The following is a 27,311-nucleotide window of genomic DNA, read 5'->3' as shown; positions in this document are numbered from 1 at the left end:
CAAAGATATCTAAATGCTTTTTTCATATTTTTGTAGAGAGTCACTTCAAAATGAGCAAGAAAGATATCCCATTCTAAATCTAATTTAAAATACAGCAACAAGAGAAGGCATCACTGTTTTGTACAGAACAGTTAACATAATCATTGCAAATTTGCTTACATTTAAATAGGGACTCAGAAATTATGCAGAATCATGAATCAGTTGCATGCAAGATATTGAACCTTTACTTTCTTTGTTTTAAATGTTCAAACAAGTGTTTGAATGTTTAAAACTTCTAAAAATCTTCTGTTCATTTCCAGATTTTCAGTGTAGTCTCAGTCTCATGGACCTTAAACAGAATGGGAAAATATGTATAAAAAAATACAACACTTGTGGCCTTAACATTCACACATTTGAATATAAATATAATTATATAATATAAATATATACCTTTTGCTGGTGAAATTTCACTACTATTCCTGTCCTAAGGCAGCAATTCTGTTTTGAATATCTGTAACCTTAAAGAAAGTGTAGTAATTAGATGACATTTATTATAAGGATTTTAGGACACATCTTAATCTAGAAATAATTTAAGGAAACATGATTTAGAATTTTGAATGATTTAGAATACCAAAGTCTCACCTCACTGAGAGTACTCTGGACTCTGGCCACTGCCATTGCTACTTCATCCTCTAGTCGAGACAGCTCACAGCTTATGGTACTGACCTGATAGAAACTCAACTTCCTCTGGGTGATAGTGCGTCTCTCAAAATCGACAGTAGTCTTTAAAACAAAAGCAATGCATAAATTCATTTTTATATCAAATATCTTTGCTGACAAATTTTTAACATTCAGGTAGAATGAGGTCTATCAAAAGAAACAAGTAGTACTTGTTTAGTAGTAACTTGCAATACCCTTAAAATATCGAACAAAAAAAAAAAAGATTGGAATCTGTGAACAATAAACTATTTTAGACATTTGACTTTGACTCCGTTTGGTTTAATTACAAAAAATGTATAATTATAATTAATTATAAAGCAAAGCCAAATTATCTAGGCTCACCCTGGGAGTTTTATGGCACCAGACTGCTAATAAATTATTAATCAAGACAGTAAAACTGGAATAAAGAAAACTTTAAATGAGTAGATATATTTTGTTTTGTTTTTTCCTCTACCAAGTTATTACTATAGAAATAAGTTCCTATGCATTCCTATGCATTCCAAGTTGTCTGGGTATAGAGGATTTACAGCTTGGCAACCCGACCTATCAAAATAAGAAAACTAAAAATATTCAGCCCAACAGAAAATTATATAAAAGAGAAACAGATTTTTGTTCAAATCTAATAGAGAAGCAAAAGCCTTTAGAATTGCCACACATTCTTTGGCTCACTCATGAAACCTTTAGCAAGTGTTACTAGGTTTTTGAATGAAACAATGGATTTAATAAACAAACCTGGAAAAGTTAGTCTAAGCAATAATGACTAGGCTAATTCTTCTTTTCTCATTGCTGTATACAAACATTCCACAAAACATTGCACATCCACAAACTTATTCACAATCCACAAACTTATTTTCAAAGAAATATTTACAAATTTAAGGTACAGCAATGGGAACCTCATAAGCAGTTATGCACATACAAGGCATGCACAAGGATATTTTTTGTAGAATTTGTTCATCTGTATGTCACAATGTAGCGATGTGAAAGTTCTTACTGCAATCTCAAATACAATGCAATTAAATCATATACATCATGTGAAACAACAACAAAAAAATCTACCTCCTGCAATGTCTTTGTTCCAATTGTTAGTGTTAAATTAGTCTAGGAAAGACCGTGACAGAACTAAAGAGTTTGCGACACCATCTCCAGGCCCAGAAATGGCTACAATAACCCAAGCAACCATGGCCAATACAGCAAAAGTTTTTATTTACAGAATTTGAAATGAAGAAATAAAGGGTATCAACTTCAGAAGAGGGCGAGGCCAAAAATAACAAACATAACAAAACCAACTCTATGACCAACCAACTAAGCTAGAAAGAAAAGAAAACAAAATGCAGCAGAATAAACTAACTCCCCCAAACTAACATTTTTTTTTTCCCCTTAGTGTTTGTCCCACACACTTGCAGGTCCGCTGTTTGTAGCAGGTCAATCGACCCGCGTGATTTGGCACAGGTTTTACGCTGGATGCCTGTCCTGTCGCATGCCTGTCCGTCCATTTTTATCCAGGCTTGGGACTGGCACTGAGAGTCAACTCTTCAGCAGCTGGGGTGGCGCCCTGCCCGGGAATCGAACCCAGGCCACAGCAATGAGAGCGTGGGATCCTGCCGCTGGACCACCAGGAAGCCTACCCCCAAACTAACATAACCAGTAGAAAAATGAGTTTGGCCCAAAACAAAAGACATGAATTAAGGTTCAATATTTACAATGGGCAACTCAAATTAACACTCAGACTGAACTGATTTTGATTTTTATTGAATTTATTATTTTGTAAATGTCTAAGTGAGGACTTTTGAAATTTTTGAATTTCAAGTTTCTCATAAACCATGTTAGTTCAGGAAAAAGGAATTTCAATTAGTACTGCAGTGAGTCAGCAGAATGTTGTAGCTGCTTTGTGCCAGGCTCAATCTAAAATAACTTTTCTTTGCACCTGCTGAAAATAAGAATGGCAAAAGGTCACACAGATTCAACAGATTTGAAAGGCACAGGAGAATTCTGTCAGCACACATTCTTCTAAAGCATCCAGTTGTTCTTCAAGGGGATCCAGTCATCACTCAAGTGGCAGCATAGCTCTTTTCAAGGCAAGAGCAAAAGCAGAAGCTGCGCAAGTCAGAGCAGCATACACTAAAAGAAAAATAGAATTGAAAGTTGACCAGGCATGTCTTGTCACGTAATGGTGTGCCTCCACAGGGCAGGATCAGGCCCAAAGTTCAGGGATAGCAGGCAGTTGGGATAATTTACTTTATTTTAAAAATAAACAGACACATACATGGGGAAACACTAGGGAGAAAACTCAACACAAAACAAAATCCCGTAAACAGAAGAGGCACACAATAACAACGAAGACTCAGCCAGAAAAAATAAACACAGCAGAACCCGTATAAATTGGGAGGAGGGGGGTCGGATGGGGCAAGCACACCTGCAAACACAACATAAACAAAAGCACATGGAACATAAAGAAACCCTGTCAGACCGCCCTCTGGTGTTCAGGCAGGGAACTGTCCAGCCTCCCATGACACGTCTTCAAGCAACATTAATAATGACATGGCAGAGACATGAGGAAATACTGTATATGGCTCTCCAGAAGCGATTGAACAAGCACTTTTTGCCAAGCTCAAAAACTTGACCCACAAAAGCTTCGAGATTTAGGAATACATCCTTTCAGAATTAGAAGCTGCTAAGCTTGAAGGATACTTATTGGGCCTAGCATACTTGGACAAGGGAGTAAATCCTATTGTGGTGAAATGTCCATATAACATTCAAGAAAAGTGGATGTCCTTTGGATCCAGATATAAGCAAGAATATCATGTTGCTTTTCCAACTTTCTCAGTGTTTGTGAATTTTGTACGTTCGGAAGCAAAGCACATACAGGTCACAGTTTCAGTATATTTCCCCATGCAAGATATGAGAAAGGAGAAAATTTTGAGAGACAAAGACAAATGCCAATATCAGTTCACAAAACTAAAGTTAATCCTTAAACTAAAGCACTACCTGGACAAGAAAAGATATCAGTCAGCTTGAATAAAATCTGCCCAATACATCCAGGTCCTGCCCCATGGAAATCTTTGACATCTACCCCTACCTCAGAGTATGGTGGGGAAAAAGACAAGTCAGTTAATCATGGGGTTACATCTGAGTGCTCGGAAGTCTGTGGAGAAGGTTTGAGTGCGTGGTCATGTTCAAAAATTTGTCTAGTGTCTGTCTATCCAGCTGGACACAAAGAGAAAGCAAAGAAGATTTATGCTATCCTAGATGAGCAAAGCAATCGCTATTTGGTGAGAAAAGATTTCTTTGACATCTTTAACATCAAAAATGTCAAAAAAGACATGTGCAGGGCTTCTAGAGACAACAGGGAGAAGAATTTCTGATTTCATCGTGGAGTCTACTGATGGAAAGATAAGTCTACCTCTCCCTAGTGTTCTAGAATGTAATCAGATTCCTAATAATCACACAGAGATTCCAACTACTGATGTAGCATTCCATCATAGCCACTTGAGACATAGCACAGGAAATACCTCCTCTTGAGTTAGATGCTGAGATTCTTCTTTTATTGGGCAGAGACATCCTCCAGGTACATAAAGTACACAAACAAATCAATGGTCCAAATAATGCCTCTTTTGTGCAGAAGCTGGATTTGGGCAAAAGTGAGTACACCCCTCACATTTTTGTAAATATTTTATTATATCTTTTCATGTGACAACACTGAAGAAATGACACTCTGCTACAATGTAAAGTATTGAGTGTACAGCCTGTATAATAGTGTAAATTTGCTGTCCCCTTAAAATAACTCAACATACAGCCATTAATGTCTAAACCGTTGGCAACAAAAAGTGTGTACACCCCTAAGTGGAAATGTCCAAATTGGGCCCAAAGTGTCAATATTTTGTGTGGCCACCATTATTTTCCAGGACTGTCTTAATCCTCTTGGGCATGGAGTTCACCAGAGCTTCACATCGACCCGCATGATTTGGCACAGGTTTTACGCTGGATGCCTGTCCTGTCGCATGCCTGTCCGTCCATTTTTATCCAGGCTTGGGACTGGCACTGAGAGTCAACTCTTCAGCAGCTGGGGTGGCGCCCTGCCCGGGAATCGAACCCAGGCCACAGCAATGAGAGCGTGGGATCCTGCCGCTGGACCACCAGGAAGCCTACCCCCAAACTAACATAACCAGTAGAAAAATGAGTTTGGCCCAAAACAAAAGACATGAATTAAGGTTCAATATTTACAATGGGCAACTCAAATTAACACTGTCTTAATCCTCTTGGGCATGGAGTTCACCAGAGCTTCACAGGTTGCCACTGGAGTCCTCTTCCACTCCTCCATGATGACATCACAGAGCTGGTGGATGTTAGAGACCTTGAGCCCCCCCACCTTCTGCTTGAGGATGCCCCACAGATGCTCAATAGGGTTTAGGTCTGGAGACATGCTTAGCCAGTCCATCACCAAGGTAGTGGTTGTCTTGAAGGTGTGTTTGGGGTTGTTATCATGTTAGAATACTGCCCTGAGGCCCAGTCTCCGAAGGGAGGGGATCATGCTTTGTATGTCACAGTACATGTCAGCATTCATGGTTCCCTCAATGAACTGTAGCTCCCCAGTGCTCGCAGCACTCATGCAGGCCTAGACCATGACACTCCCACCACCATGCTTGACTGTAGGCAAGACACACTTGTCTTTGTACTCCTCACCTGGTTGCCGCCACACACGCTTGACACCATCTGAACCAAATAAGTTTATCTTGGTCTCATCGGACCACAGGACATGGTTCCAGTAAACTGTATGCGGGCTTTCTTGTGCATCATCTTTAGTAGAGGCTTCCTTCTGGGACAACAGCCATGCAGACCGATTTGATGCAGTGTGCGGTGTATGGTCTGAGCACTGACAAGCTGACACCCCACCCCTTCAACCTCTGCAGCAATGCTGGCAGCACTCATATGTCTATTTCCCAAAGACAACCTCCGGAAATGATGTTGAACTTCCAGTGACCAGTATGAGAGAGTGTGAGAGCGATAACACCAAATTTAACACATCTGATCCCCATTCACACCTGAGACCTTGTAACACTAACGAGTTGCATGACACCGGGGAGGGTAAATGGCTCATTGGGCCCAGTTTGGACATTTCCACTTTGGGGTGTACTCACTTTTGTTGCCAACGGTTTACACATTAATGGCTGTGTGTTGAGTTATTTTGAAGGGACAGCAAATTTACAGTGTTATACAGGCTGTACACTCACTACTTTACACTATAGCAGAGTGTCATTTCTTCAGTGTTGTCACATGAAAAAATATAATAAAATATTTACAAAAATGTGAGGGGTGTACTCACTTTTGTGAGATACTGTATGTCTCAAAGGCGCTCACAGGCCAACTTCAGTTCATACTTTCAAGATGTTTGTTTTAGAAAATGGCCGTCACAGCTTTTTGAGTCCATGCTACAGTCAAATCAAGGTAAAAGAGAAGTTGGATATCAATCCACAATGGCAACAACCTTTAGAAACCGCATATGAGGACTCGATCATACGAAAGCATTGATCATTCGGTTTTCTCCTACACAGCAAATGATCATAAGATTGCTCCATCTGTGGAAGACACTATATTTCTCCAAATCATGGACAAAGAGTTTTTTCAGGACAGCTGCAACAGTTGGGTTTCTCCGCTACCCTTTCCTGAGCCCAGACAAAGTCTACCCAACAACAAAGACTAAACATCTAATGTTCAAACGTCTGCTCTCACTGTGACACACTTTGGACAAGCAACCACAAATGAAAGTAAATTTCCTGGAATGACTTGTTAAAAAATGAGCATGCAGAGATTGCCCACCACTTCTGCAAGGTCAGGAAGTGTGGTATTTTCCACTGTTTCATGTGTATCATCCAAAGAAACCTTTCAAAATTTGAGTTGTCTTTGATTCAAGTGCATGATATGACATGATATGATATGATATGGCTAGTTGGAGGTAATAAGTGCATATGCAGTTTGCTTTTCAAGTGTGTTATCTGCAAGAAGCTTTGAGGGAACACAAAACATCAGCAGATGTCTGATTTGCCAGTGGAGCGGCTGACGGTAGCTTACGTGGGTGTCGATGTATTCAGACCATGGGATGTGAGTGGCCGTAAGACCAGAGGAGGTCAAGCTAATTCCTAGAGGTGGGCAGTTATGTTTTCATGTATGTGCACGAGAGCTGTCCATATCGAAGTGATCTCTAGTAGTTTCATCAATGCCTAAGGAGGTTTTTTGCCATCAGAGGGCCAGTTAGACAACTACATTCAGACACAATTTTCATTGGAGAACTTAATATGGATGAATCTAGTGTCAGTTCAGAGGATGTGCAGAAATATCTGAAAGAACATCACACCTGGAAATTCAACCCACTTCACACATCTCATATGGGTGGTCACTGGGAGCGAATGATTGATTGCATGCTGCTTAATGAGAAGTATTCCCATCTCACACACGAGGTCTTGACTACTTTCATGGCAGAAGTTACTTCAGTGATGAATTCATGGCCTCTAATCCCAGTGTCCTCAGACCCAGAATTCCCCTTTATTCACACCCCTTGTACGAATCCTTAATAATTGGCTGCTTAAGGAAGAATGGAAACAAGTACAAAGGTTAGCAGACATTTTCTGAACAAAATGGAAAAAAGAGTACCTTAGTACTTTGTAATTTCTGTGAAAGTGGCAAGACAAAAAAACTGCTCTAAAAGAAGGGGATATTGTCTTGGTAAAGAACATTCAAGTTAACAGGAATGAGTAGCCAATGGCAATTGTTGTGAAAACTTCACCAAGTAAAGATGGATTGGTTAGGAAAGCTGATGTCAAATTGACTAAAGATGGCATTCTAAAAATTCTGTCACGTCCCATCTCCGAACTTATAATTCTTCTGTCACCTGATGACAAGTTGTGAATGTGGGATACTTAAAATCCCAGACAGGGAGTGTGCAGGTCTGAACTTATTTTGATTTTTTATTGGATGTATTATTTTGTATCCGTCTAAGTGAGGACTTTAATTTTGAAATGCAGTCTCGGACATCCTGTTAGTTCAGGAAACAGGAAGTTCAATTAGTACTATACATTAGATGAAACTTTGATACATTTGTTCTTTGAGTGTGAGAAAACAAAAAGATTCTTAACTATCCTAAAATGCCACCTCTTGGACCATCTCAATGTATCTCACTCCTTTGGCATTAAAGACGTAATTTTTTATTATGAGAATTTGGAAAATAAACCTCTTGAATTTGTAGTTAATTATTTTGTCTTAAATACAAAATTCTTTATACATAAACAAAGAATTTGAAAGGAACAATTGAATTTCCCCCTTTTCATAATGGAAATGACCTCACTTTTTAATTCTCTTAAACTAATTCGATTTAATAAGAAGAATAATAGACTTCTACATTTCTATGACACTGTTTTTAATTGAAGTAAATATATCTTTCCCACTATTTATATATCATAACTATCCTCTTGTGTCTTTTACCTTTACTTGGACTGGCATATTATTTATAATTCTTTGTCCTTTGTGTTTGATTTGTTGTAATTAATGTTTTTGTTGTTGAACTGTATTTAATGTGCTTTGTATTCTATTTTGTATTGTTTCAAGTTATTTCAATAAAAAAAAAAGTTCAGTTAGTACTGCAGTGAGTCAGCAGAATGTTGTAGCTGCTCTGTGCCAGGCTTAATCTAAAATAACTTTTTTCTTTGCATCTGTTACACGCTATGTCTGTGAGTACACAATGTTGAATATATTGTGTGATACATATGAGAATGTTATTTTGATATAGCTGTCATGATATATATTTTCTTAGGCCTAGTCCACACATACACAGGTATTTTTTATCAACAGAGTTTTTCCTCTTTCGTTTTTAAAAAAATCTCGTCCACACAAGCATGGTTTAAAAAAAAATCTCCATCCACATGAAAACACAGTCTGAAGTGCTGTCAAGAGCATGCCAAACCAACAGGTGGCGATATAATCTCAACCGTAAAGTCATGTTGGCCAATCAGAAGCCGGAGAAAATGTTATTACCAGTTCCTCTAGGCTAACAACATTTTGCTACGTCCGCCATTGCACAGATTTGTTTCATGTAAACTAAGCAGATAGCAGCGCACAACCTGATGTCAAACAACGGAGAAGATGGTGCACACGCCGACATCACAAGCCAAAAATCTCCAGTTTCACTGTCTACACGATAAAACTGCAACCAGATTTTTTGAAAATCTTCACTCTGGCAGGAGTTTCAAAAATGTTCGGTTTCAGTGACCTGATGCTGCGTTTGTGTGTGGCCGAATGGCCAAACCGCATAAAAAAAGCTGCAGTTTTGAAAATACCCACATTCGTGTGGACAGGGCCTTAGTTAATTGTCCTTACTTTATTGTCAAATGATAATTTTTTAATTTAATATTGAGTAGTTGTTTTTCTGTATATTTTTACAGTTTTACAGTTGATTCATAAAACTTCAGAAACGATTTGACGTCTCCAGCAAGGTTTTCTTTGAGTCACTGTTTAACTTACTGGATGATTAGGTGCCAGAGAAGTCTAATAAGGCCAATACAGTCTCAGTCATAGATGTAATCAATAAGACAAAAAACAGAAGTTCTACTTCAACAGTCTCAACACAATTGAGAGAATGAGATGCCAAATCACCAAACTAAGGCACCCCAATGAAAATGCTGAAGGTGAGGCTGAGCCCCCAGCCACCACACACCATCTACTGGGCTGAGGTTTGCTGTAGTTTAAATACTCACTCTCCTCTCCCATCACCCAATCACAGCAGAGCTCTAATTAACCTCAGGTGGGGATGCTGATTCTGCAGGGAGGAGGGGGTGGGGGTGGGGAGCACAGTTTGACACAACAGAACCTTACAGCTCTGGACGTAACACAATATGTATGTTTGGATTATTGTTTTTGAAAAAGTAGTTCAAATTTTAATATGTTGCCAAGATATAAATTTGCCTATAGCTAGGCATTTTTATGAAATGCAACATAGGCTTAGGTAGTTGGAATGAATAGGAATTAAAAACTTAAAAATAAATATAAAAATAAAAATTGAGTGGTCTGCCATCATTTTTATTATAATTATTATTGTTAGATAATGATACTAGTAATAAAAATTCAAAATATAATAATAATAATAATAATAATGTAATTTTGTTATATTTTCAATATACAATCAGCTTTATGATTAAATGATATTATCTTGAATAATCATGCTGATAGTAGATGCTGCTTTTAGAAAGAGAAACAAAGATGTAGAGGGCATAGAACATCCATGCGTCCCTGGATTAAGTGTTTCATCATGAAATGATCAAAGCCATCAGGGGCTCAGTATCATAAAAACAAAAAAAAAAGGATAGGAACGAAAAAGAAATACAGAGGTATGCAACTAATAGTCTAATTAATGGAACTGGTTTGGCAGTGGATAGTACTCTTTCATAACAAGAACAACATAAAAATTTAATGCAAGTATTCACCATGTGTTAAGCGCATTTAAGCAGCTGAATATTTCCATAATAAAGAAGTGCCAAAAGGAATCTTACAAAGGTTGTCAAAATGGCCAGAAACTGCCCCAGCTCAGACTGTTGACACAAGCAAGGTTAGATTCATGGATTCATGCTGCTGGTGCCAAAATCTGACAATATCATCTATCTAAGGAGAAATTGAGATTAAGGGCAAACCAGGCTATGTTTTCCTTATTGTGATGTTCTGCTATTGTAGCTCATATACTAGCTCATCAGAGTTGTCATCTGAGTTACTGTTGCCTTTCTGCTTGTCAGTTCCAAGCAGTCTCACCACTCTCTTTTGATCTTGATCATATCTGCAAAACTATCACTTTCTATATGATTTTACATTATTGCACCAGCCCCTCTGGCACCAGCAATTAAGTCTTGTTCAAAATTACTGAAATCAATGTTTTCCACATTATAATGTTTGATGTGAACAAAGCTGCTGGCCCGTATCTGATCGATCGATCTAGACTATCCAGAAAAGTGTGCATCGGGAGATAAAAAGTAATATCAACACAATTAAAATGAGTCATGTAATCTTACCTTCTGCACAGAGGACAGCTCATTTCTAAAAAAGTTGCCATAAGCTGATGTCACTGTTTTTCCTTTAAGGGTTGTGGCAAAATAAATCTCTTCTCTCCCTAAAGGCTTCATTTCATCCGTCACTCGATTTGCATCGTCCTCATCCGAAGTAAAATTCTCATTAGAACTTTTTTCTTCATCACTGATGTTTTTAGTCAACTTCTTCAGCTTCTGCTTGAGCTCCATTTCCTCTAGGTCCAATAAAGATAACAGCTCATCTTCATTTTCGGCCTGAGACAGCAGGAAGTAGAAAGTTTCCTCAGGGTAAGAAACTTGTCATTGCAAATCATATTATAAAACTGAAGCAACAGAATATCAATATTTAGAAGAACAAAAAACATCAAATGATTATAATGTTATTATATACAGGCTCTGTGAACCACTATTTCCTTTATATTTTTGCATCTTTTCTTTGGCCTTGCCTCCAAAAGATCATTTGCTGTTCTAATAAAATAGGGTAATACACTACTTTTACTGTATGTTCATTGAGGCGCAGCATTAAAATATATTATAAAATAGAAAATTATTTTAAAAAATAAATAAAAAAAGCAATGAGGAAATATTGAATATTATTCAGTATTATTGAAGCATTGGCTGTCTTCTATTCAACATCAAGTTTATTTAAGAAACAAGAGTCATAAAATATGCTTTTAGATGAAATTGTTGTTAAATTCAACATGACTTGCTAACATTGTGCTTGACAAGATGCCACTGATATTCACTTATGTATTTGTCCTTCAAACAGTAATTATATGGGCCAAATTTACAAAGTAATAATATGGGTGCCATGTGACCTGAGCTTTACCAATAGGTGGTTGAACCTGAGTGCACTAAGAGTGGCCAGAGTGGACTTTTTTATGCTTTAATGATGGTCTGTCTCAATTACTGGTAAGAATGTTTGTTATAGATAATAAAATATTGAAAGGAAACAATTATTAATTTGATCATTAATAATAATTTTCCTTATGCAACATTAGTTAATTAATACAGCCTATAGGGAAGCTAAAATACCCCATTTAAGCCCCCCATTTTGCAACAAAATGGCTTTTATATACCTTATAATTTAATAAACAGCTTACCAGTATATTATATAAATTGTTGATCAATTTTAAATACCCAGTTGTAAAGGCTATATACACAGATATTATCCCTTCAAGAATGCGCATTTGGAGAGGATTTAAATTCTTGAGTCAATAGGCACAAACCAATAGACTTTTCCTAATAGGCTTCTCCACTAATTAATTACGAAAGTAGACATTCAGAGCTATAAGTTGTTTAAATAGTCAATCTAACAGGCTACACTTTGGTATACCAAGGCCCCTTGTACATCCCAGAGACCCAAGCCATTGAGGATTACATAGAAGAAGACTTACAGTAGCAAATGGATTTAAATGTTCCTTGACCTCTCCTGCAGCAGCAGGTTTCTTTTTCATTGAAAAGAAAAATGGCAGATTAGGTCCTTGTATAGATTATTGAAGGTTAAATGACCTCATGGTAAAACAACCCTATCCCATGCCACTTGTCCCCTCAGCACTGGAGCAGCTACTGGAGGCACGGATCTTCACAAAATTTGACCTCAGAAGTGCATACAATCTTATCAGAATCAGAGAAGGGCATGAGTGGAAGACGGCCTTTATTACCACTAGGGGGCATTACGAATATCTGGTTATGCCTTATGGGCTATCCAACACCCCAGCAGTTTTCCAGTCTTTTGTCAGTGAGGTGTTTCGGGACTTGCTCTATCACTGTGTTATTGTTTACATTAACAACATCCTCATATACTTTAAGACAAGTGAACAGCACATGGGTCATGTGCAGACTGTCCTACTCTTGGGTCCTGTCATCCATGTGGATGTTACTTTGACACGTACCACCTACCTAAGCATTGTTGCAGACCATGTACACCTTTTCATGGAAACGGTATTCCCTGATGACTGCGGCCTCTTTCAGCAGGATAATGCGCCATGCCACAAAGCAAAAATAGTTCAGGAATGGTTTGATGAGCACAACAACCAGTTTGAGGTGTTGACTCGGCCTCCAAATTCCCCAGATCTCAATCCAATCCAGCATCTGTGGGATGTCCTGGACAAACAAGTCCGATCCATGAACTTGTTTGTCCAGTACATCCCACAGATGCTCAATCAACACCTCAAATGAGGCCCCACCTCGTATTTTTGTGAAATGTAACAGAATTACTGTATACATTGAGGAAGGTGTATTCAGTATTTAAATTGTTAGTTAATATTAAAATTCTGGTGAAGTTCAACTTTATTTAAAAGAAATAAATAAGTAATAAAAAATAAAAAAAGTTAAGGCACCACTGGTAAACATATGTCCCTCTGGTTCCACTAATGACTTTTAGCAAATGTGTATAGAAAAAAATAATGTTTATATAGACAATTTTTTTCTATATTTGACATTGTTCATGCTTGTAGGAGGTGGCATTATATACCACAAACTACTAAAAGACAAGACAAGGTGCACCTGAGCACATCTAAACCAAACTTCATCAATGGCAGAAACAAACGAACAAACAAACAAATAAATAAATGCCTTGCTGTTCTAATACTTTCAGTGGGTCGGTAGTCTTAAAAAAGATAACAGAATATTACTCAATTTAATTACTTAATTATATTTCCATAATAATTTAGTGTCAGTGAAAAATATACAAATAAGTAATAATTCATTAAATAGTAGTGAATACCAGTTTGTATTGTTGTCTTCCAGAGCATTTCGAATGTTGGTCATCTTGGCTGAAGGGCAAAAAAACTGTATGGGGAAAATTATATATAGTAAAATTTAGACGGAAATTTGTTGATTTTGCAACAAGTTTCAAATGATAAACATTCAATTAAGACATGTGGCAATACACAGGATGGTAAGTTATATTTCTTTGTATCGCCCTTTGGGTTTTCTAGACTTATTATTTCATATATTTGTCATATAGATTTTCTGTTTTGTAGCTTTTATTTCAATGAATTTTATAGTTTTATTTCATCTATATCATTGTTAGTAGTTGGTTGTACGGTATGTTTTATATGGGCTTTACATTGATAATGTACATTGGTATGATGTACATTGGTTTGTGGGTAATGTTTAATGGGTAATGCAGGTTTTTTTAAAGACAGCGTGTCAAAACCTTTTCAAGTTTTATTTGTTTCTACCCGCCAAACAACAACTGAAAGAAGCCATGTGACAAGCCTGGAAAATGCAAGAGTTTGGCTTTATACAGTTATTGCAAGCAGGGGTTGCAGTAACAGGGATATGCTAACAAAACTTTAATAATATTTAATATTAAATGATATAATGTCATTCACTTCAGTTTACATTGAGGCTTTTTTTTTCTAAAACCTTGTCAGAAATTAAAAGTTGAAATTCTAATTTATTGTCTCATATTCAGCTTTTGATCTCAAAACCAAATAAATTCAGTGAATATCAAAAGCAAACAAAGTGTTCTGCAATTTTGAATACTTTCAGAATGGCCTACATGTTGTGAGAAATTGTTTTTATTTGAAACAGTTATGATGTTCTCTTGCTGTGAAGTTCAGGTCAGTGCACAGACATGTGACTTGGTCAGGGAGCAAGTCACATGAGCAATTAGGCATAACTAATGCTTCCCCTTTCAGGATCTTCCACTAATTTGTTTCAAGGGTAGGGGTTAGGCATGATATATATCTTCAGATATTTCTGTAACTGTATTTTTCAGACTTGGGAGAATTACTGACCTTCGTGCAGTCTCTTGTACAGAGACATCATCACTTTTGCACTGCCAGATTGCTTAAAACGAGCAAATACATTATCATGGAACCACTCTAATTTACCAATCCTCAAGACTCTGCAATAAAAGACATACAAGATTTTTGTTTAAGGGGAAATAATCATTAATGTAACAAGTTGTCTATAATTCAACAAGAACTCAATGGTAAAAAAAAAATTTGTTACTAGAATTACATTTCTGCATAATTAAATAAGGTATTTCACATATATACACACTACACTGACTTTAGCTTAGGAATTATTGAAAATAAACAAAATGACATATTGTAGAGCTGTATTATTACAAGATCCAACAGGCCAAGAATAAGCAAGCCTGTCGTGGAACTTACTTGGACTTGTGGCACTGATCACACAAGCAGCCATACTTGTTTTTTTTTAACCAGCTGCAACCTTTGCAGATAAAGGCTTTGCAGTTCCTGCACTGATATTTACTATCGAGCAGGAACTTGAATAGTTGCAGGCAATGTATGCAAAAAGAGTTGCTAAGGTTGGACTGGTAGGTCAGCAGATGTCTCTTCATGTCCTCAGTCAATATGTTTGACTGAAGATTTCTGCAACGTATGGTCAAATTAAACAGACTTCACTTCAGAATGGGTTTCACTAATATATATTTTACATACGGAAGAGACATTAGTCTTACCTGAGTCTCTCCTCTTCTTTTTTCCGTAGGTTAAAATCCCTCCAAATCACCTGCCAGATGTGTATGACCTCTTCAGCAGCAAGTCTCGAGAGATCCAGCTTCATCTGCTTGGTAATATCCAGTGTCATATTTTTCAAGCTCTAGTCAACAGAATAAAAATGGTTTAAACAAGGAAATTCATTCCTGACAGGGTAATTTACATATATGTGTATATAAGCAGCCATTATGTATTGCCCAATCCAAATAGTTAAATTAGTCTCCATATTGTACTGTTAAAACTACTACTAGAGGAATTATATATATTATAGTACTATAATAGTTTACAATGCAGCAATATCTTTTATTTTCCAGATTGAGTACTAGTATCAGTACATGTTTTTGGTACTTTCATATACAAATTTACGATAATAGATGAGTCTCCGCTAAGTTTAGGTGTTTTTTACTGGCAAGAGAAAGAGTAATAGGGCACTTTCAGCATTTAATTATAGCCTGTGAGGTAATCCTCACAGTCTGTAGTTGGTAAGGAAATTAGTAAGTTATTAGTAAGGAAGTTAATAAGGAAAGTAATACAGCAATAACTAAAGTACATGGAACTTCAAACATCCAATCCTGACAGCACAAGATTCTTTAATTTGGAAAGCGTGGATAAAGAATTGTTTTCTCTAAAATTAAAATTTCTTATAACAATGTTTACCTTTATACACCTTTGTTTCTAAGCTGAAGTATAATACATAATAACAAACAAAACATAAGTCATTTAATTATCAATTGAAAAAAACTAAAAAAATATAACAATAAATCAAGAATGCAACAAATAAAAATGAAAATCTGAATTATAAATATCTAATTAATAAACAGTGATGTTAAATTTACACCCTCTGAAAAGCTAACTTTCCTGTATTTCAAATTTCACCACAATCAAATATGGAGAATACCACTCATGCCCTCTTTGTGTAATTGACATTTCTGGTAGAAAACGAAGTTAAATACATTGCACTGAAACTACAGTATACCATGCCACAGGATATGTCGTCTGAGTCATGAGTTTCTATAGCCATGTCTAACCTATTAGAATTAATTCAAAACGTGAGGTTTTGTTTTCTTTCCAAAGTCACTTTCAGTTATATTTAACAAGCTACATCAGCTAACTGAAAGTTATATTTAACAAGCTGATGTGGCATGGTTTTGTGATTTTTTTCCTTTAGTGTTAAACTGTTTTTATATCCAAGAAAAACAAAATATGGCACACATACCTTACATTTTGAAGTACAGCCTAATTCCATAGGAGCTCATCTGGATAGCTGCAGGCAGAAAGTCATACTGCTTATCACATGTCTAATTAACAGTGGAGGGAGGAGAATAATAGATTTTTTTTCTCCAGCAGCATAGACAGCCAAAAATATATTTGTGAAATGTACTTTTTGATATATTTTTCTCATTTTACATTTATGGCATTTCTGCATTACAAAAGTTCATTCAGAGTAAGATCACATGCAATGATAAAATCCAAGAGAGAGGAGAAGAGGTATATATGTTATTTGTTTAAAAGAATGATGATTTTAACTGTTAAGCTTCAAATTACTCAGCACAATTTGAAATAAATAATAGTAACTCTATCTGTTCCTCCCAAATAGTGTTATTTTTAACCCCTTATTTGAAGTTGTTTTATAGTTCGTTGCGAAGTTTGTTGTGCTGGTAGAGAAGCACACCAGCAAGACTATAAAAAAGCATCTACGTCACATTCATTCAGCTTCTTCGTCTTCAGTCAGTCTTTTGTCTCTCAGTGTGAATTGTCTGTGTCGCTGTCTCCTTGTTTTTTATGGAAAGCGATTCTCACCCTCTTAGCATTGTTTGTTGGGAACAGAGTACAGCAGTAGGTCGATGCTGTACATTGGCTTTTATCGCAGGTCTCACAGTTGGAGGAAGTGGAGCATGAGACGAGGAATACCCATTCTCTTGCCCTCTGGGCAATGTTTTGGACTCAGAAGCACACTCCACCATTTCTGCCCAGCCAAACGATGACCTAATGTTGTCTGATCTTGATGTGGCCTTGATGTGTCTGGACCTTGATGTGAGCAACGAATTGCAGGTTGCGGCTGAGCAGTCTCCTCAGTCAACCTGTGTTACCCTCAAAGCCATGTAGGTCCACCTCTGCCATCATTGGCAAAACCTATATGGCGGCAGACCAGGCTGGAGCGTTCTTGCACACCATAGTGGTCTTGGAAGCCTACCTGCTGAGGAAGTTGGACAGTGGTGAGCGATTATACCCTGTGGAGGTAGCTGAATGTATCACAATGGGTTCTAGACACTATAAAGAGAGGGTACAGAATACAGTTTCCCATCCCCCTTTAAATGTGTTCAGTCTCTGTTACCATGCACCTTCAGTAAGTGCATGGATGCTATTCTGGTTCCTTTGTGTCTCCAGAACATATGTGTACTGAATTATAGCAATGAGTCACTGATTTTGCCTTCTTCCTCTTAAAGAGGGATAATATGAGATTTGACCATGATGCAGGCACATTTTCCCTTCTTGTATGGGTTCAAACATTTCTGCTATGAATGACATCAGGCTAATCCAATACCAAGCTGTGTTGGTTGTACCCTTCATATGCAGAAAAGACCCTGGTTTCCTTCCTTGGGTCCCACTAAGGACAATACTATGATTACATACAGAGAGTTTTACTATTTGAAATGCCCATCTGTGGGCATAGGGTTATGTGCCACAGGCCTTGAAAAAAGGGTTTCAAATGCCTTGGGGGAGGCCCTCATCCTTCATTGCACATGCCTGAATGTAGGGGCTGTGTTTCTAGTTCAAAACACCTTGTACAATTCATATGTGGTTAAGACCCTGGTTCCAACCTTGGGTCCCACTTTTCGGGCCTGTTGCTGTTGCAGGACTCTTTCATCAGCAATCCCTCATGTGCTGGGGAGCAGTCCTAGATGACCTCCATGCCCAGAGAGTTTGGGAAGGCCCATGTCTCTCATGGCACATAAACTGCCTGGAAATAAGGGCTGTGTTTCTTACCCTGAAACACTTCCTCCCACAGCTTAGATGCTACCATGCCTTAGTTTGCACCTTATATCACCTTATATGCACCTTATATCAATCATCAGTGCAGATTGCATTCACACCCTCTGTGCAGGTTTGTGCAGCAGATCCTACTCTTTGCAAAGAACAAATATTCTATAGCTGAGAGCGATTTACATTCCATTGTGTATTAACAGGACAACAGACACCCTGTCACAGGAGGATCTGAGGCCCAAGGAATGATGTCTATGCTGTGGCAGGCTGGTCCTCTCTGCACACATTCATTAGGTTTATAATCTTTTCCTTGAGAAGGAAATAAGACACTGTGTCACATGACACACTCTGGGTATCCACTTGCACATTCCTTCAGAAAAGCAGAAGCTGAATGAATGTAATGTAGATGCCCTTTTATGAATTTGCTGATACTCTTTGCTATGTCACCTGACCCTCTTCGCCAATAGATTGCTGTTGTTTTACACAAAGCTTCAGGTAGCACTTCCCATTTCATCAAGTTACTGTATGATGCAGCATCTCGTTCCCTTCTCAGGGACCTGGGTTTCTTATGTAACCTGGAGACGTTTTACACCGTCAGTATGATTCAGTGAAAAGTAGGCCACCTCTTTTACCCAGAAAAGACCTAAAAGTTTTTATCCAGAGTTTATTCAGTTAAATTGTATTTGTATAGTGCTTTTAACAAAGCAGTTTTACAGAAATATACATATATATAAAAAACAGAATAAAAATGACAAAGTTTAAAGTTAAATTTATATTTATCCATATGAGAAGCCTCAAGCACTGGTGACAAGGAAAAACTCACTGAGATAATATGAAGAAGAAACTTCACCCAGACTCAAAAGGGAAGCCTTTCTAATCTGGGTGACACCGTAGTGTGTGATCATAAATAATATCCTATCTGCAACTGTATATAACATAAGTGGTGTTGTGTAACCAGGAGCTTTTGAGCAACTTATAAATTAGTGTAATTTCTGAATTCATTATAGATGCAAAACTGATTCCTTCTTGCTGAAGCCATTAAATGTTCAGTGATGGAGACCCTAGCACAAAACTAACCACCACAACAGCAGTTCACAACTGGTGTCATAGTCTCCAAGTGGTTCTATCCATAGAAGTCCCAAACATCTCCAGGCTCTCCAGGTGGGACCGTCCTCAACAGTATTGAGAAATACTGAGCAATAAGATCCAACCAGAACTAGGGCATCAGGATGGATCAGGCAGGTCCGGAGAAAAGAAGTGGTCAGGAATACAGTATAACTAAAAGGGAGCCAGAAGGTGACAGATATGAGGGCTCCCTAGGACCTAAACATACAGTTACTCCACTGTCAACAAAGTGAATGCATAAGAGGGCGCAAAACACTTCATGCCCATGAACCCTCTAGATCTGCTCCTTTACCTAAGATGAAACTATTGATAAAAAGCTGGACTAAAAAATGTTAAAAATATATTTTCAGTTTGGACTTAAAAAATGAGACTGAGTCCCAAAAAAATAATTGGAAGCCTGTTCCATTTCAAAAGGTACCAAAGGTACCAATACCTGCACATTTTGATCACAATGATGGGTGGATCATAAAAAAGGGAAAAAAGTTTTGCTCAGCCCTTTTGCCTACCTTACTGTTGTTATTGTTATGGCTGTTTACATTCCACCAAGCACCAACAGCAACAAGCACTGTGGACGTTTTGATGACAGCTATAAACAATCTGCAGACTACTTACCCTGATGACATTCTTATAATAGGGGGAGACTAATCAGGCCAACTTAAAGACTGTCCTTCCTAAATTTCACCAGCATATTACGTGCCCCACGTGAGGACATAATGTGTTGGATCACATTCACAGCAACATACAAAGTCATGACCCTTAGCCACCTGGGTCAGACTAATCATCTATCCGTCTTTCTCACCCCTGCATATAAACCTCTCATCAGGAAAATAAAACCATTTGTGTTAACATTAAGGACTTGGCCTGAGGGGGCTTCCAGACAGCTCTAGGTCCTTTTTGAACACACTCAGTGGTGCTTATTTGAACAACATAACTACAAGACTACACATTTACTATCTTACTGTCACAATTAACTAAACTCAAGCTGATGGAGACAATAATCACTATAGTCACAACACTCATTCAACTACTAGATATGCAGTAAATTCTCTTCTTGCCAATAGTTATATATTCTTTAATTAATTCTCTTTTATTTATTTTAATATATTTAATGTACATATCAGCTCATTTGCACTCACCCTATTTTGCACATTTTGTACACAGTTGCTATTGCATATCTATTTACAATTATATCTGTTTACATCTTCATTTGTATCTGTTTACACTTACTTTTTGTATAATCTGTTCACATTGTATGTGTGTGTGTGAATGTGTGCACCTATTCTATTCTATGAGGTCCTAGTACAAACACTTCTTGTCACAATTAAACAGAAGGAATTTAATAAGCATCCACTGTCTAATGTCCTTTGTTCTTCAACCTTATTAAGCTGGTGACTCTCATCTGGCTATGCTAAAACATATATCTTTGTGTCATCAGGGTGGAAGCTAATATGCAAATACAAATAAATGTACCAAGATGTAGCATACAGTATATAAGTACAAAAGCAACGGGCCTATTATACAACCCTGATCAGAGCCAGTAGTACATCTATACAGTCAGTATAGTCAGTAGTACATCTATAAACATGTCTGATAACCTGACTGAGACCTCTTCACGTTCATAGACACTGGTTTTGTAGACTCTTCGGTCATTCTAGAACTTGCTCATGTTGTGATCCTGATAGATTAACTCAACCATTGCTTAAAAAATAAATGATTCAACAAAAACATGTTAATTATATTCTTAGTTGGAGCCTTATGTTTCTTACACCTCAGCAGCAGTGTGATGTTGATGTACTACATCATGATGGGTGTGAGTGCGATGGGCGATTGTCATTGAGGCAGGATACTGTAGGGTACTGTAGACTTGTTCGGCGTGGGGACGATGGTCCTTACCTTGAGGCATGCAGGAACAATGGCGCTGTTCAGGGAAATGTTGAAGATGTCACTGACATCTGCTAGCTGTTCTGCACATTCCCTGAGCACTCTGCCAGGAATGTTGTCTAGTCCAGCAGACTTCCGTAGGTTAACTCTGCATAGAGTTTTCCTCAGGTCAGCTGTGGATAGGCAGAGCACCTGGTTGTTGGGAGGAGGATGGTCTTCTTTGCCACTACATTGTTCTGCACCTCAAACCGAGCGTAGAAGTTATTCAGCGCATCTGGAAGAGAGGCGTCACAGGCAGGTGAAGGTGTGTAGTAGTTCATGATCGCCTGGATGCTCTGCCACATGTGTCAGGTGTCTCCGCTGTCTTGGAAGTGGCTGTGGATTCTCTGGGCATGTGTTCACTTTGCCCCTGCTCTGAAGGTGGAGTCTCTAAACTTTAGCAGTGCACGTACCTTTGCAGTCATCCATGGCTTGTGGTTGGACCGTGTGGTGATGGTCTTGGAGACAGTTACTGATGCCATGTACTCCTCCAAGTTGATGGAATTGCTGTTAGTTGCACCCTCCCTGAACATGTGCCAGTCAGTGCACTCAAAACATAGTCTTGAAGAGCAGAGCATAGTCTGGTGAAGAGCATAGTCTGGTGTCACCTGCTGGCCAGGTTTTCACATGCTTCAGAACTGGTTTAGAGCATCTGACGAGCAGGCGGTATACTGGAATAAGCATAACAGATGTGTGGTCCGAATAGCCGAGGTAGGGGGTGGGACTCTGAGGACTGAGGATGTTTGTGTAAACAAGATCCAGCATGTTCACCACTCTCGTTGCAAAGTCCACATGCGAATGGAATTTAGGGAGCACTGATTTGAGATTTGCATGGTTGAAATCTCCAGTGACAATAAACAGTCCATCAGGGTGAGCTTTCTGCAGATCGCTAATAGCCTCATAGAGTCCTCATAGTGCCTCCTTAGCATTACTGCTGGGTGGAATACACATTTCTACAATGGAAATAGTGATGAATTCCTATGGTAAATAAAATGGCCTGCATCTAACAGTCACAAACTCCACTCAGTCACAAACTCCAGTGAGTTCCTGTTAGTCACAATAAACTTTGAAGAGTTTTGCTACTCAATCAATGTCTCTGCATGTTTTTTTGGCACTCTCTTCCCAGATATCTGCTCAGAGGTAGTGGCAGCAGAAAGACTCGGACTTCTTCTCTGAGTGAACCTGGAAAATTCTAACAGAAGGCACACAGTGCTTTTTCTTAGTGCTGAGCTAAGCTCGTCTCCATTTACTCAGTATTGCAGTGTATACAAACAACAGAAGAAGAACAAACTATGGAGGGCAGAGTGTTCTTAAAGGCATCGTCTTTAAGTATTTATATTTTTTATACACATATACAGATATGATATAAACTATGAAATTACTCACCTTAACTCTAACCTTTAGCCTAAATGTAATCCAAATAAGAACAAGAACAGAAAAATGAGTACATTTTCTGTATGAAATTTACTCAGTGACGCATGCAGAGCATGAACAATGAAGAGTTGAACATCAGTACAGCTGACTAGGCAGGAGAGGTTGCTACTAAAATGTACAGTGTTGCAACGGTACTCTTTACTTCTACAGTCCACAACATAGGATCTTGGGACACAATATGGCCTCACTATGACTCCAGGGGACCACTGGGATATCCAGGACAAGATTTAAAGAACTTTATTAAAGTTCTCTAGTTACAGTTGCTCTAATGAAAATAAAAATATAAGAGAGAAAGAAAGAAATATATACACTGTTTTATAAACTGTAAAATAGAATAAATAAATACAAATACTGGTGATAATGGTAAAGTTGTACTGTACATGATAGAAAAAATCGTGAAATTGTAATGTGCATGAAAGGTCTATAATTACTATAGCATTATGTATTATGTATAAGCTGGTTACAGGGCCATCTGCCAATCAGTAGTTGAGCTGGTGATGATCAGCTCAGTGATGAATTCTCTGTGTGTACATGGGGGTAGAGAGGAGTGGCTTCTTGAAAATATCATCCAGAGGCTTGTGGTCATTGTACACTGTAACATGGTTTTCAAGTATATATTTGTGAAACTTAATACAGACATGCACTATTCAGAGCATCTCCTTCTCAATTTTCACGTAGCATGTTTCCTTGTATGTTAGTGATCTTGATGAGAAGGTAACTGTGCTGACTATCCTGCAGCACCTAGGCCACTGCTGCTGGCATCATAGAAAATCTAAACATGCTGAAAAGGGTCAAGAAATTTTGGCACAGTGGACTGTGTGCATAAGTCCTTTAGTTTGTCAAAGGCTTGTTGTGCTGGTTGCCATGAATACTCATGAGTTTTGGGGAGCCATCTTAGTTTCAATAATATGTTCCAAAAGTATGTGTCAATTTAGTAAAATCATCTAGTCCAGTTAATATATTTTGTTTAGTTGTTACAGCACTGGAATGTTTTGTTTTATTCCAGATTGGTAGGATGAAATGCATCACAAGCTGCTTACAAATTGAATATGTTTGTAGCACTCAGTGTGAGCATTTAAGTACACCAGTGTGCATCAGTGCCTTTGAGATACTCAAAATCAATGTATTACATTTTGCTCCAATATCAATTCTGAATGGCATATTCTGGGAAAGAATTTCAATGTCTGCTGTCCATCTGTCTTGACTTGAATCATATGTTTGTGTCAAGTTTATGCTGAGAATTCCTTGTCCTCCATTTCTGATTCAAGCTCCACATTTACTGTGTTCACTGACCTTTTGTGACATACTGCTACCCAGTGGTCTGGTCTATGACAGTAAGAACAGACAGAGCCTTTTTCTGTGGAAAACGCCTATTTTCATTTAGTCTTTTTCATTTGTATTTACTTGAATTGCATGCATTTGAGATTCTACTTCTCTAACAATTCTGATCTGCATTGATCTGAGCGATTTCAAGCATTTTGATAGCATTAAATCCTTTGTCCAATAATCTAGAACAGGTTTCTCTCTGACACTGGTGATTATTGTGCATAAAGCTTTCAGGTATGTGCCTTTAATTTTCCTGCAGAGTGTAGAAAATAGATATAGTGGAAATACTGTTTTGCAGAGAAACTTATCCTTCAACCCATGAACACATATGGGACCAGTAAGCACTAAACTACACAATACAAACAATAAGAGGTACTATAGTACAAATTAGTAATTATTTACTTTCTCCTTGAAATGAGCCAAAATTCTCTTTTAGAATGACCAAAAATTGCAGAAGGTTTACAGGAGACTGGTGAAGTGGTAAAGGGCAACAAAGAAAGTGTTGAAAGAGTTTTAAACGCTATTGGACAATACTATAATAAATTAACAATAATTTAGCTATGCATTAAAAATAAATTGATAGATGGGAAATGGAGAAGAAGTAATATGTAAATTGGGGAAAATAAATTTTCTATAAATACAATGGTAGGTAAAGTGAACCAGTAGCTGGCGCTCAGACTTTGCAGATGGATAAATTAAAGCCTTATTCCGGCATGTTTTGTAAGTAATGGAGAAACGGAATTTTTAACCTGTAGAGGGAGCGCAAGTCATGATTTGACAGTTAAAATATATTTATTTGATATATAATTTATAATTATTTTAGAAAATATTTTCCCAGAAATAATTGTATTGTATTATCAGAATATATCTGTCTTCTGTACAAATGTGTTTGCAGTTTTGGGGGTTGCCTTTTACATTACTATGACACTTTTCTAATCTTATCTTAATCCTGCTGTATAATTTAGTTTTAATCTTGCACTTGTATTTGTATTTGTAGTTTTAATTCTGAGAGAGCCTGCACAATATTATTTTAAAAAAATAAAATAAATTGACAAATGTGCAATAATGTTGTTGCCACAGTGTGCACACCCCTAAACAAATATTTAGTTGAAGCACTGATTGATTTCATTACAGCACTCAATATTTTTGAGAGAGAGAGAGAGAGAGAGAGACACCAAAAAATATCTTGAATTTGCAATATTTTACCACTCTTCCTTACAAAAGCATTCTAGATCCATTAAATTGTTATGTTGTCTCCTGTGCACAGCCTTCTTTAGGTTGCCCCACTCACTGTTAGTTTTTGTGCTAGACATACCTTTTTTTATCATGACTAAAAGGTTTATTCTGGGTCGTGTTGGACCATAAGACAGTTTGCCACATGATTTAGGTGAAGTTTGTAAAATATGTATGTCTTGGCTTCCATCTTGCCACCCTTATCAAAAGCCCAGACTTGTAAAGAGTTTGTTGTAGGGAGCAACCAGTACTTTTCTTCTAGTGATTTCTACATTTTAATATTTTTTTATAGTTTGCAGTTTCACAATAAATGTGGAAAAAGTAATAAATTTAGCCTTTCTAAAGGATTTAGTGTGTAATGGACCAGGTTCAAATCCTTATTCATAGAAAAAGTTTCAAGAGACATGGCTGTATTTGCCTGTTTTGGAGGCAAGCCTAGGATGTATGGCGAGGGATGCTGAAAAATAGAAGAAGGAGGCCTTCTGAGTGGAAAGAAAGACTCGGTTAGGTGGTATAGAATAGTTAGAAGGGCTGCAGTAAAAGTTGTTGCAAAAATGAAAAGCTCAGGAATAGAAAGAGTGCCCATCGGAAAAGATATTCTGACAAATCATTTGGCACTGCAGGAGGGGTAGAAAAGACCATGCAGACTCTCTACTGAGCAAGTGTGGTGGTGTGTTGAAGTCTACTGGGGATATTGTTAATTTCTGAAAGGAGCACTTTGGGGAACTCTTTAATCAGTCAGAAATCTGGTTCCCTCTAGAGTTGTTTCTGGTAAGTCTGACTGGAAGTAGATGGGGCAGACCCAGGACTAACTGGAAAAGTCGCATGTCACAGCTGACGTGGTAACATCTCAGGATCCGCTAGAATGAGCTGTGGTTGGAGATAGAGATGTCTAGGCTGACCTTCTCCTCCTGCAAGCACTGCAACCTACACCAGGAAAAGCAGAAGTAAAATGAATATATTGATCTGTTAGACAAATCATCCTTATTTATTGTTGAATCAAATTTTTTTTTTTTGTGTTGTTGCCTTATACAGTATCAGCTCTCAAATTTCCATCTGATTACATCTAGTTGATTATTATTAGTTGCTTTGAGACAATGTCCATTGTTAAAAGCGCTATACAAATAAACTGAATTGAAATTATCCTGACCTTTCCCTGGTGCACGAGGATCTATTTACAGACAGCTGTTTTATGACTGCTCAGAAAAGTGATAGTATTGATTTAGCAGTCAACTTTGATATCATTACGATCATGCAATCAAGACAGAACATCAATTTGCCCTTCAAACCCCCATAGCACTTTCTTTGTGATTTACGTACCCTAAATCAGAATGGTCCTAATTTTGTCAGTTTAAATTAATGTCTTAACTGGTATATTAATACATTTAATAATGTTTAGCTACATTTTCTAAAAAGTGAAAATGATTATGTTCATTAAGCATTATATAGGAAAAAATTATATAGGACACTTAGTTATCCACACATAAGTGTCATAAGAACATCCCCAAACTGGTGACAAAAATATTTGTATGCTACATCATTACAGTTTTATTCACCAGAACCTTTTTTTTAAATTTATACCTAGATTGTACACATTTGTAAAAGATTTAACAGTGATCAATATCAATGAAAAATTCTGGAATAGACTGGATTAATTTATGTTTGGTCTGGGTTTATTTTAACAAAGATGATTTCATTTCTTTTTTTAATACCACTCAAGTTTTTTTCAAGAGTCTTTCAGAGTGGCACTTTTTAGACTTGGCAATATTTTCTCACTCTTTTTTGCAAAAATATTCTAGAGCCATCAGATTGAAAGATGATCTCATGTGCACAGCCCACTTCATGTCACCTGACAAATATTTAGTTTAATTATCAAAAAACATTGATCTATTTTTGGCTAAGCCATTCGTTTGTTGATTTGGATGTACAGTGAGGGAAAAAATTATTTGATCCCCTGCTGGTAGGTTTATCTGAACAGTGAGAGACAGAATAACAACAAAAAAATCCAGAAAAACACATTTCAAAAAAGTTATACATTGATTTGGATTTTATT

The 27,311-nt window shown here is 37.5% G+C and overlaps 1 protein-coding gene across 1 annotated transcript; it reads right to left on the bottom strand.

Moving 5' to 3' along the window:
• Positions 1 to 123: 123 nt before the first annotated feature.
• mlphb (melanophilin b) lies at positions 124 to 16,524 on the bottom strand. The gene is made up of 9 exons (XM_058393291.1): positions 16,452 to 16,524; positions 15,199 to 15,338; positions 14,888 to 15,109; positions 14,507 to 14,616; positions 13,486 to 13,550; positions 10,743 to 11,012; positions 622 to 762; positions 430 to 497; positions 124 to 328 (listed from the first exon to the last, which is right to left on the bottom strand). The coding sequence occupies exons 1-8, from the start codon at positions 16,479 to 16,481 to the stop codon at positions 453 to 455; spliced, it is 1,023 nt and encodes a 340-aa protein (XP_058249274.1). The 5' UTR covers positions 16,482 to 16,524; the 3' UTR covers positions 124 to 328; positions 430 to 452.
• Between the last annotated feature and the right edge of the window lie 10,787 nt (positions 16,525 to 27,311).

This window comes from Hemibagrus wyckioides, linkage group LG06 (assembly GCF_019097595.1).
Source record: "Hemibagrus wyckioides isolate EC202008001 linkage group LG06, SWU_Hwy_1.0, whole genome shotgun sequence".
Taxonomy (NCBI): domain Eukaryota; kingdom Metazoa; phylum Chordata; class Actinopteri; order Siluriformes; family Bagridae; genus Hemibagrus; species Hemibagrus wyckioides.
Note: the sequence above shows the minus strand (reverse complement) of the source record. Positions and strands in the feature narration are given on the sequence as shown.